The 12,623-nt window shown below is 43.1% G+C and overlaps 1 protein-coding gene across 1 annotated transcript in view; it reads left to right on the forward strand.

Moving 5' to 3' along the window:
- The window catches only part of SLC6A11 (solute carrier family 6 member 11), a 126,857-nt gene that overhangs the window by 94,982 nt on the left and 19,252 nt on the right, over nucleotides 1-12,623 (forward strand). Inside the window, exon 8 of the mRNA XM_032411932.1 lies at nucleotides 4,834-4,958. Within this exon, the coding sequence (XP_032267823.1) occupies nucleotides 4,834-4,958 (125 nt within the window). The remainder of the gene's footprint in view (nucleotides 1-4,833; nucleotides 4,959-12,623) is intronic.

Here is a 12,623-nt window from a genome sequence, read left to right on the forward strand (position 1 = left end):
CAGATGGCTTGTTTCTTAGCCTCTCCCTGCCCAAGGGTCAAAGAGTGGGCCACCCGAGGAGCTAGGAAAATAATGAATGTGATCAGAGAGCGTTGCAGGCTGAAAGCGAATCCACTCCAGGAATCTTATTCAGGCGTCCATCCCAGGGCAGATAAGTGACTTGCCCATGGTCACATAGCTATTAATGTCAAAACTGGGACTTGAACCCGGTCTTCTGACAGTGAGGGCTTTGTCCTTTTGCCTTCTGTTCAGAAACCTGCTTCCTTCCCCTTCTCACTTGATTGTAGGGTCCTCTCCTGTCCTATCTGGAGTGGCCAGTGCCCCATCTTGCCCCTCAGCCTTCCTCCCTGGCCTCCTGCATGTGGCCACACCCAGCACTGGGAAGGGAAGTGCCCAGGTTGGGGGGTTAACCCCGAGGTTGTCTCACCCTGGCTGCCTGGCCTCTCATGCCTGTAGCCTGATTTCTACTGTGAGGCTGAGACCTACTGTGAGGGCCAAGAACCCACCCAAGGTCACCTAGCATAGCAGTGCATGGTAGAAGTGAAATTGGCACCCTGGGCTCTAGCTCTAGGCCAATGGTCTCTTTGCTGAGGTCTCTGTACCCCTTAATCCAGTGCCTGGTCATAGTAGGTAGTTCTTCAGGGGACTTGTACCTAATAGCCAGACAACTTGGTTGCTGTGTGGCTCAAGTGAGATCATGCATTTGAAAGAACTTTTAGCAGTGATAAAGTTCCTCCCACATTATCCCCAGCTACACACAGCAGAGCTTGGACTCAGGCTGAGGTCTCCCGGTTTCCATCCCAGCACTCTGGCATATCTCTCTAGCTTCATGATCACTTTATTAACCCATTTGCTAAAACCATGTGCATTGTGTGTCTGCTGAGTGTGAGACACCAGAATCTGTACATTAGGACATACACACAGGAATGGCACAGCCTCAGTCTATAGAGTTCGTAAGTTGGGGAAACTGAGGCACCAAGGAAGTGACAGTGGGCAGGTCCAACATGCTCTAAGGAAAAGCCATTGTGGAATCCAGTGTGCCTTTGGACAGCAAGTTCTGTTGTTCCTGGGGGCCCTTGGGCAGAGAGGTATTGGGTAGGGCTAGACAGAAGGATGCTAGAGAGGTGATTGACCATGCCAGGTTGTCCATAAGATCCTTTCTGCCTTCCAGCCATTCACACGGAGGCAGGTCTGGGGGATGAGAGGCAAAGCACTCTGTCAGCCACGATACAAAATAGTCACCATGGACAGGAAGAAAAAGGCACCGGGACAGGGAGAACAGCACAGCAGGCCTCTGGTCTGGGTTGAGCCTGACCCCCTTGGGATGTTAGAGAAGGATGCTGTCTGCATACGGCTGTCACCCCATCAGGAGCCAGCACTCAGCATGAGCCCTCCATGCAGGGCACTGCAGAAATCACTTGGTCACTGCGTGGCTGTCAGTTCCGTGAGGACACAGGCTGGGTCTTGGTCCCCACCATCCCTCAAGCCTAGTACAGTGTCGACTGCTGTGTCAGGAAGCAAGGAAGGAGCCATCTGTTATACAGATGAGGAAACTGAAGCCCAAGAGTAGGTCACTTGCTCATGTTCATGTGACCAGTGGTGGACCATAGCGTTGAACCCAGGCCTTTCTGGTTCCTGCACCCCTGTTCCTCACTAACAGGGATGGCCAGTTCTTTCCCAGCAACTGCAGCTGACAAGAATTTGGCCAAGACTGCCCTGTCTTCAGGTGGTATTGTGGGGCAGTGGCGACTCTCTTCCCCACCAAGCATGTGGGTAAAATATGCTGGCCGCCACAGATCCCTTCTGCTGTCCTGCCCAATAGGCAGGGTGTTCCCCCTCCCAGGGGCAGAAGAAAGCAGATCCCCTAGGTGATATTGCAAAATCCAAGGGCCCATTTTATTTCCATTTCCAGATTGTTCTGCGAGCAGGTCTTCCCAACTCAGAGAGAGTAAATTAGTACCCTCTCTTCTGACAGCATAATAGCTTCTGGAGGTCTTCAAAGCCCAGCTCAGCTCCTGCCAACTTTAAAGCACTTGTTACATAAGCTTTTCACCTAGAAGGTGCCCTGCAGGAAAGAAGTAGAGGGATGGGGGAATACAGCAAACCAGGCGGGGGCAAATCCTCACTTCAGAACACAGGCTTGCTAAGCCCCTTCTGCTTGAAGGTGTGGGTGCTCTGAGGGCCAGGGTGTGGGACGAAGGGCTGGAAGGGACCTCAGGTCTGCTCAGTGCTCTTCTGTCCTGTGGTGTGAGGAAATCACTCAGGAGACCTCTGGGGACAGGTGGAGACTTTGCAATAAGGGATATTTGTTTTTCAACAACCACGTGGGTGCCCATAGATAATTGTCCACAAGTCAGGATCTGAAAGTCTTAATTCTTAGGGGGCATTGTTTTTGTGCAGCTCCTGGAAAATGCATGGGTTTTAATGTCTGAGATAAATGGATGCACATTTGAACTTCACCAATAGAAGCCCCTGAAACCTTGAGTATGTGACTCTCCTCCCTGAGCCTCGAGATTCAGTGACACAGTATTCAAGAAACCCTAGCACAGGACTAGGCACATTGCAGATTCAGATTATACAGGAGAATTCCAGAATGTAGAAGATAGAGAGAAAGCACTTTCCTCACCAGGACCACCTTGTTTCCCACCATAAGACAAAATGTTTGATGAGGCAGGGTCAGGAAATAGGCATGAGGAAGAACTTTACCCCAACCTTGGGGATAAATCTTCCCTTACCTGGGCTGAGCTGCATTTCCCTTTAAAAGGAGAGAAATCAGGCTTGCAGATAAAGTCTTCAGGTCTGCCAGCCCAGCCCTCATGTACAGTGCCAGAGGAGTTCTTTAAAGAGACCTGTAATCAGTCCCTCGCTGCCACAGTAATGCTGGATAACAAACAGCCCCAAGAACTCAGTGGTTTAACGTGAGAAGCATTTGCTCTTATTGCTCCCAAGTCTCCTGGCCAGCTAGGGAAGCTCTCTAGCAGGCTGTGAATTGGTTGGGCTTGGCTCCAGGGTACAGGCAAGCTCAAGTCTGCTCTGTGTGCGTACATTGTGGGGTGCAGACTACAAGGACATCAGCTCCCCTGGGGAAGTTCCTTTCCTGGCAAATCACAAAAGGCATAAGGGACAAGTTCGGTCACAAAAGCATATCTCAAGCCTCTGTTTGTGTCACATCTGCTAGTATCCTGTGGCCAAAGAAAGTTGTGTGGCTAAGCCCAAAGCCAGTGGGGCAGGGAAATATACTCATCCCCAAGGAAGAAGGTAGAGGGAGATGACTACTTGCAGGAAAATTAATAATCTGTCATAAGGCCCAAGAAACCCTGTTATCAAACATTTTGTCTTATGGTGAGCTCAGGTCCAGAGAAAAGAATTGCAGGGGGAAGTGGGGCCCATGTCTCCTGACCCCCAGGGTCATGCCTTCTCCAATATGTCCTTGATTCTCAGAGTCATTGCAGGGCAACTGGGTGTCACAGTCACCAACATTAATGTAACCTTTGGTTACATTACAAAAAGTATGCTGTCAGGAGAAGAGGAGATGAGAGTCCTGCTGTGTTCTTGAGTCTAGCGCTTAGGCCTGGATGTGGCATTTGAAGAGGGGCCAGACAAGCTGGAGTGTATTACAGATCACGAGCAGGATGAGGACCTGGTAAGGGAGCTGGGACAGTTAACTGAAGGAGCACAAAAAAAACCTCAAAGGGGATGTAAGGCCACTCTCTTCAGATCTCCCAAACCTGAAGGAGCTCCAGGCTGGTAGGAAGGGCAGAACTAAAACTCACCAGAGAAGGCAGGTTTGGGCCAAACACACCTGAGGAAGTTCTTACTGCTGTAAGCAGCACAGACCGGCGGGCCAGCCAGGGGAAAGCGCCATGGAACAAGGTGATGAGGCTTGCTGGGGTGCGACCAGAGGCAGCCCGCCGCCACCACAGGGATGCTCCAGGGTCCTACCTCAGACAAGAGGATGGACAGGCCGCTCAGGAGCGCCTCCCTCTAAGGTGGGGCATCACGTGTGCCGTAAGCCTAACTAGCAAGTGCGTGCTGAGAAGCCTTGAAGAGGCCTGTTCCCCACTGTGGCCTTGTGAGGATGCAGGGCCTGAGGGAGGGGAGGCCAGGACTTGAGGGTTCTGCCTTTGTCTTGGCAAAGCCCCATCGTTTACACTCTTGATTTCTCCTGGGTTGCAGCTTTATGCTGGTGCTCCTTTGCAGGTAAGCCCCTCCCAAGGGCAAGAGACAGTCCCTGCTCCGATAATCCCTCTCTATGGTGGTCAGCCTGGAAGGGGCCGCTCCCTCACAGGGACTGAGCAGCGAGGGCTGTGAGGTGCTGCTCCAGTAAATAGCCTGGCATGACAGGGTGTCTCCTCCTGAAGCTGGTGAGAGCTTCTAGTGTGAAGTCCATGGATGCTCCCCTGACTGAGAAGCAGCCATTTCTCAGAGGTCTCTCCTGCCCTCCTTGCTTTGAGCTCCCAGGAAGTCACTCCATTCTTGCTTTCCCTGGTTTCCTCTCCTGCCAGGGATTTGGAGGAGCGTTGCTTTGTCTCCAAGTATCTTCTCACTAGTTGTGCATTTTCTCACTTGCCAGCCTTTCTTCCTTCCTATCTCTCTTCCATGCTTCTGGTCCATGACCCACCTTATCTTCTAGAAAGGCAGGAGAAGCTGTGTGACCGTGGGTCAGCCACCTAACCTCTCTGAACCACAATGGCTTCATCAGGCCAATGGGGCTATCCTTGCCCACCATGCCCTGCCTGCCCCACAGGATGGCTGTGGTGCTCAGATAGAATATTCGAGCACTGTACCTGTTCACCCACTCTGACCTCAGCCCCTCTCGCTGCTTCCCCACAGGGACTGCATCATGCTTTGTTGCCTCAACAGTGGCACCAGCTTTGTGGCTGGCTTTGCCATCTTCTCAGTCCTGGGCTTCATGGCATACGAGCAGGGGGTGCCCATTGCCGAGGTGGCAGAGTCAGGTAAGTCTGCCAAAGGCGAGGGAGGCCTTGGGTGATTGATGGTCATGGTGCAAATGCAATCTGCCTCCTCAGCTAATTCTTCTCCTGGGTTCAGGTCTTAGAAGGTGGCCCCACCATCCCTCCTCAAACCAGGATCGTGGGAGAGAAACTGTGACACTTCCTCACTCCCATATCTAAGACATCCCCAAGTTGTATAGCTTCTGCCTCCTGGGCGTCACTCCACTTCGTGTACTTTGCCCCAGCAATGCTATCTCCCCACCAGCCCAGACCACCATCACTGCTCACCTATGTGACTGCAGGAACCTTTCACTGGCCTCCCAGCCTCCACTCCTGCCCCTTCGGTTCCATGTGCAGACTGGCTTCTTTCAAAATGCAAATCTGAACATGTCCTTCTCTGATGAAAAGCTTTTCTTAGCTTCTCATAGTACTGGATTCTTAGCAGAGCCCCAAGGCCCTGTGTTGCCCAGCCTTTGTAGCTTCTCTACCCACATCATTCCCCCACCCTCATGCTGCCCCTTTGCGGTGGTCTGCTTTTGCAACATCACTTGCTCCCTCCCACCGCAGGGTCTTTGCACATACTATTCCCTCTGCTTGGAGAATCTCTCTCCCTTTCCCTCTTCTAAGATGCAGAATCACAATGAATGTGACATTCTTAAGTATAGATTGGCGAGTGTTTATTTCAACCACACTACAGGCAGAGTTATTGTTGCTGAGGTGATTGCACAAAATGTTGAATTACTCTTGCCTTGATTTACATGGTGTTTGAATTCTAGGAAAATTCAGTGTGTATTTTTTAAAAAGTGTGAAAATAGTTTGTGTTATTATGACAAACAGATTCTAACCTCAGTTAAGTCTAAAGTTTTTCACCTACAAGAATGTTTAGTAGAGCCGTTTGTTGAGAGTAGCACAGGGAGCTTAGCCATTCTGGCCTCCCATCTACTCAGTGCTAGTCATGCCCCCATTTAATGCAACCACCCCCAGGCACCCCTGGGAGCCACACTGCCTCTGTTGAAAATGCTAGTCCACAGTGTCCTGTTTTGTGTAGTGTGCACAGATAGGGAAGCATCCCTCTAACCCACCACGCTGGCAGAGTGGGGTACATGGACATCAGAGCAGGAACATGATTACAAAGCTCTGCTCTGTGACCACTCAGGGTCCCCCTTCCTCTGGATAATGTATGTCAGAGAGAGAGAGATAGTCCCTGCTGAACCCAGGAGTCCAGAGCTAGACTAGAGAATATTAATATGACCAAAGGTCTCACTCACCAAGTGCTGACTCTGGGCAGGAACTGTCTCATGTGATCCTCAGCTCAGCCCTCCAACATGGCACTTTTGCTACCCCTATTTTATAGATAAGGAAGCTGAGGCTCAGAGAGGTGAAATGACTTATGTAAGGTTACACAGGCCGGAAGGGACATGGCTGAGATTTAATATACACCGTCTGGCTCCAGAGTCCATGCTTTGACCATGCCATCCTACTGCCCACTGTGAGCACCTGACACTTCGCCAAACATCCATGCTCCTTCTTGGCATGAAACCACAGGGCAGCCCTGTGAAGAGAGAGCATTACCTTCTCTACAGGAATATTGCCCTCTCCAAGAATCCATTTCCTCCTCTATAAAATGAATGTCCTAATTCCTGCCTTAGGTACTAAGTAGGATAAGATATCTGCAGTGCTATTTTTTCTCTTTTTATCATTATTTCAATTTTATAGATGAAATTCAGAGAGGAGTCATAGATGGAAAGGAAAGGAGCCAACAAAAAATAAATTTTGATTTTTTTTTTCTAATTTCAAATTGAAAGCATGTTCATGATAGAAAAATGTGGAAATCTTAACAAAGGAAAAACTCTGCACTCCAAATCTGACAACACTTTGGGGTTCTCCTGTCAGGATTTTCCATGCATATATATCCATATTTGTGGTGATGGAAACCAGATCAAATTATCCTTGGTATAGGCTGCATTTTTCCATTTACAATAAAGCATGAGGAGCTTTCTGCCTCAGTAAACAGAGGTCTCAATCATGAGTTTTAATGGCTGTATGGTATTCCACTGGATGGATGGACCATAATTGATTTACTCTGCTCGCTTGTCAGGCTCTGAGGTCGTTTTTAACACTCTACCTCAAAAACTGCTCACAGCACCTCTGCAAAGTGGGCTTTATCAGGGCCTCCACTTGTGGCTGTGCAGAATATGCACTGCACTCTGCAGAGGGCACTGTTCACATAAACAGCAGCCCTAGGCTTTCCTGTGCCCATTGTAGATGAGGACCCCGTAACTCAGAGCCTGAAGTGGTTCGCCCAAGGTCACACAGCTCATAGGCGGTACAGCCTGGCTCTAGCCTTTTCTGGCTTATCTTCCTGTGTTGCTACTGGTACCCAGCAGGTAAATCTGCTCTGTGCCCCTTTTGGGCAATGTGGGTCAGGCTAAAATTCTCCTTAGGAGCCTCTGCCATTTGGAGAAATTGCAAGTTGCAAGTGAATGTGTAGCCACCTCACCTTGCTCAGAAGGACGTGGGCGTGCTTTCTGATGAATGATTTTTGGAAAATACCTAATTAGATGGCAGAATGTTCCATGGAATGTCCCAGCATACCTGGAAACTGAGCCAGGAAGGCAACGTGCACTCCTCACAGGGCTCAGATTTTGTCATGCTATGATCCCAGCCCTGAAATTTGTGGCCCTTACCCATATGTCCCTTGGTCTGTTTCTGTGATTCTTTCTTTCAGGTACCCTCTCCTAGAGGTTGAGATTTTAGACAGCTTATAATTGGGTCTTGCTTTTTTATCCAGTCTTGATTATCTATGTCTTTTAATTGGAGTATTTGTCTATTTTCATTTTGTAATTATTGATGTGGTTAAGTCCTAAATTCTGTTTCAAGACAGAAAATGTCAGAATGATCATCAGAAATGGAAAGTGTCAGATGTGTGGTGGCAGGGTTAAGTGATACCTCGTTAACTCTAGGTAGACTTTGATGAGTTATGGATGTGTATTTTTGGCCCAGCGGCTTAGAAAATAATAATAAGAGGTAGAGCCACAAAGCTTAGATGAAATACTATTGAATATTTAAAAATATTGATTAGTCCAAAAGAAGGCAAGAAAAACACAACAGAGTAAACAAACAAAACCCCCCAAAATTCAGAAGGGACAAAAAGAAAACAAATATGAAATGGTGAACTTACCCCCCAATATCAATCATTACATTAAATGCAAATGGACCAAATACTCCAAGTAAAAGGCAGAGATTATCAGACTGAGTAAAAAAGCAAGACTCAACTCTAAGCTTTCTAAAAAGAGACACTTTAAAGACACAGATAAAGTGTAAAACAAAGGGAAAAAATATACTCTCTAAACAACAAGCATAAGAAAAGTGGTTTTGGTATATTAATATTAGACAGAGTAGACTTCAAGTCAGAGTATTACTAGAGATAACAGGGGAGGCCCTTCATAATGTTTATAAAGGAGCAATTCATTTGTAAGATATCTAATCTGTAATGTGTTTCTACCTAATGACAGACATTTAAAATACATGAAGCAAAGGCTGACAGACTAAAACGAAAAATAGACAAACCCACAACCATAGTTGATTTTAACATTCCTTGCTCACTAATGTTAAAACAACTATACAAAGTATTAGTAAAGATGTAGAGATCTGAACACTATCAACCGACTTGGCTTAATTGACATTTATAAAACACTGCACCGAACAACTGCAAAGTACAATTCTTTTCAAGTGAACATGAAACATTCACCTAGGTAGGATATAAATTGGGCCATAAATTAAGTCTCAATAAATTTCAAAAGATTGAAATTACAAAGTATATTCTCTGACTACCAATGAATTAAATTATCCATAAGAAAAATGTATCTAGAAAATCCTCAAGTATGTATACATTAAGCAACACATTTCTAAATATCCTATGGGTCAAAGAAAATATTTCAAACTGCGTAGCGAAAATACAACATATCAAAATTTGTGGGATGCATTTAAAGTACTTACAGAGAAATTTGTAACTTTGAATGCCTAACTAGAAAGAAGGATTTAAAGTAAGAAAAATTAAGTTTCTCTCTGAAGAAGCTGCAAAAAAGAAGCATAAAGTAAACCCAAAGTAAGTAGAAACAAAGAAATTTGTAAGACATACACATAATACAATTCTAAAGCCAAAATTTGGTATTAAAAAAGATAACAAAATTTATAATGCCCTAGCAAGACTAGTCAAGAAAAAAAAATGAGAGAAAACACAAATTACTAATATCAGGAATGAAGGAGGAGGTACGACTACAAATTCTACAGACATTAAAAATGAGAATAGGAAATATTATGAACAACTTCAAGCTAATATATTTGGTAATGTACATGGACAAATCCCTTTAAAAATATAATTTACTCAAATGACTCAAGAAGAAATAGAAATACTGAATAGCTCTATACTTTTAAAAGACATTGAATTCATTATCAAAAATGTTTCTACCAAGCAAACTTGAGGCCCTGAAGGTTTCACTGGTGAATTCTACCAAACATTTAAGAAAAAAATAATATCAGTCTTATACAGAGTCTTTTTAAAAATTAGAGGAAATAAGACCTCTGAATATCTGAGTACTATGACAGCTGTATAGCTAATTATATCCCAGTTTTCTCCCAAAACAATAAAAGAACAAGGAGGGAAAATATTTTTTATACAAAACCATGTCCCTGCATAACTTGAAGACAGAAAATGTTGAAGCTACACATAGCTGTTAACAAAAGGAAAAATTATCAATCCTGGTGCACAATCCCTCCTGCTACCACCTATGCCCTCACAGCTGGTCAGGTAAACTGAGAAAAACTGTGGGGAAGACAGAAGACAGAGAGGCTGATGAAGGGAACCTAAAAGTGATTTGGAGCAAACACCAGAAAGATTAAATCCAGAAAGATTAAATGTAAGTCTGAAAATGCTGGAAAAGATCTAGACAGATCCCATAGCAGGGACAACAGAGAGAAGGGATTCAATGTGTGATTTAAAGGAGCAGGGACCATTTATAGGAACAGACAATTTAAAGGAGACACTGAAACACAGAACTTCTGGGGAAGAAAAAGGCAAAAAGAAAGGGAGAAGTACCCTTTGACAGTTAGATGGCGAAGAGAAAACCAAATAAAAAAAAGGAGATAAAATAAAGTCCCGCAAAAGAAAAGAGAACTGTAAAATTAGGGTGTGGGAAGGGGAAATCACTCTTCCCGCACCATCAACACGAAACGTTGCTAGAACTACCTGGACTTTGCCATACTGACAAAAGAGGGCACTGTTAGGTTGGGAATCAAAAAAATACCCAAGAACATGAACATGAGAAAAGTCAAGTCCATACAAAACTGCAGAAAACAGGAATAGAAATTCCCCACATACCAATGACCATGAAATCAACCATGAAAGAGAGGAAAATTTAAGTCAGCACTCCAGAGAGAATTAAATATACCCAAACAAGCATCTGAGAGGTGGGGGGTAAAAAACACCTTGAACCTGGAATTTTAAAACTAACAAATGGGGGAAGGGGAGAACAGGAATAAATGAGGAGAAAGTTGATTGAACTCGGGGAAAAATGAGAAAAAAGAAAGATCAAGCTATCTTAGAAATGAATAAATTACAAAGTGTTCAATGGAGAATAGTCACAATAAAGGGGCATTTTAAAAAGGAAAGAAAATAAGAAAGTGAATAAAAATGGCATAAAGAAGTAAAAATGTAGAAACAGAAGACTAGCAAAGAAGAAAATATTCATATTATAGAGTCCCTGAAGAAGAAAAAGAAAACAATAAACAGAGTAATATTTAAAACTATAATCGAAGAAACAGAAACAGAGAAAGAGCCCAATCTATACATTGGAAGGACTTCTTAGGTACTAATGAAAATTCATCCAGATTGATCAACTCCAAGACATTCTGGTAAAGATACTAGCTTTCAAAGATAAAGATAAAATCCTCAAGGCTTCCAGGTGAAAAAGATTAAATAACTTATAAGGGCAAAAGAATTAGATGGATATCACACTTTTCAAAACCAACACACAAAGAAAGGCAACTATGAAGCAGCATTTTTTTCTTAAATTCACACAAAGAAGTGTGAATCAAGGCTATAGAAAATGTCAAGGCTATAGAAAAACCATTTTAAACAGAACATTCATCAGTGTTTTGGAGGAATCTACTAGAGGGTGAGCTTCATCCATACCAGCAATGACTGGGAAAACTTCAGAAAAAGGACTGATGGTAAGCACTTAAAAATATTTAAGTATACGTCTAAGACCAAAGCAAAGGTGGGGAAGAGGATAGAGAACTAATGTAGAAATATGCTGTGTACTGTTAACAACGTGTAGAAATCATTGAACTAAAAGATGGGGAGAGAAGGCAAGAGGAAAACAGAAAAAGCTCATTGTTGTGTGGACCATAAGTGGTGTCAAATGGTAAGAGGTGGGGGTGGGGAAACCTAGAAAGCCAGGCAGTAAAGGTTTAAATAAGAAAATAAGGGTTTAAGGGCATTTTTAAAAGATGTAAAAATAAAGGTAACCACTAGAACAAAAACATAAACCTTCCTAAATACCAAAAAACATTTACAAATAAAAGGACAAAGAATATACAACTCATAGAGAAACATAACAAATATTTTAAAATACACATAACCATAAAATATTTTGTCAAAATATCAGTCATATTGATAAATGTGAATGGGCTTAACTCCTCTATTAAAAAGATTTTCAATTTGCCTCACAAAATATGACACACATACATATATATATAGCATATGTAAGAGATACACCTAAAACAAAGTGATTCATAAAGACTAAAAATAAAGGGATAGACAATGAAAGCAATCCTGATGTTAGGCAAAGTGGAATTCAAGCCCCAAAGCATGAAGCATTACAAAGGACATTTTTTTTATGGTAAAAGCTACAATTCGCAATAAAGATATAACACATAAAAATAAATACGCCAAATAACACAGCAATAACCTTTATGAAGCAAAACTGCAGGAAGTAGAAGGAGACATAGATAGAAATAAACTAACAATATGAGAAAACTATACTAAACACATTTATCAATAAAAGTGAAACAATGACAATAAATTAATTACATCCCCTGTTCAGAAAAACAACAACAAAGTGAACCAAAAGAAAGCATGAGGAAAGAAATAATAAAGAGCAGGAATTAATTAAATAATTATAGAGAAACAGTAGATCTAATTAACAAATTAAAATTCTGGGTCTTTAAAAATAAAAGTATATAAATTACCATATTGCCAAGAAAAAAAAGAGAATATACAAATAATGAAATAAATATTAAAGGAGAAATAACCATTGAAGCAGAAGACATTTTTTTAAAATCAGAAGAGACTGCTTTATAGTCTTCTCTATACATAAATTTGAAAACTTAGATTAAATGGAAAATGGATTGCCACAATCAACCGCATTTGATTTAGAAAGCTTAAACAACCCAATAGACAAAGTTATTGAGGAACTACCCCACCAACAAAACAAAACAAAACAAGAAACAAAAACAACACTAGGGCTAGATGGTTTTTCAAATAATTCTGTCAAGCCTTCAAGGATCTGATAGTCCCAGTGCTCTATAAATTATTGAAGAGCATTGAAAGGGAAGGAAAACTTCTCAACTCCTTATATGAAGTATGTGTAACACTGATACCTACAC

The sequence above is a fragment of the Phoca vitulina genome, unplaced genomic scaffold (assembly GCF_004348235.1).
Source record: "Phoca vitulina isolate PV1807 unplaced genomic scaffold, GSC_HSeal_1.0 scaffold13, whole genome shotgun sequence".
NCBI lineage: Eukaryota > Metazoa > Chordata > Mammalia > Carnivora > Phocidae > Phoca > Phoca vitulina.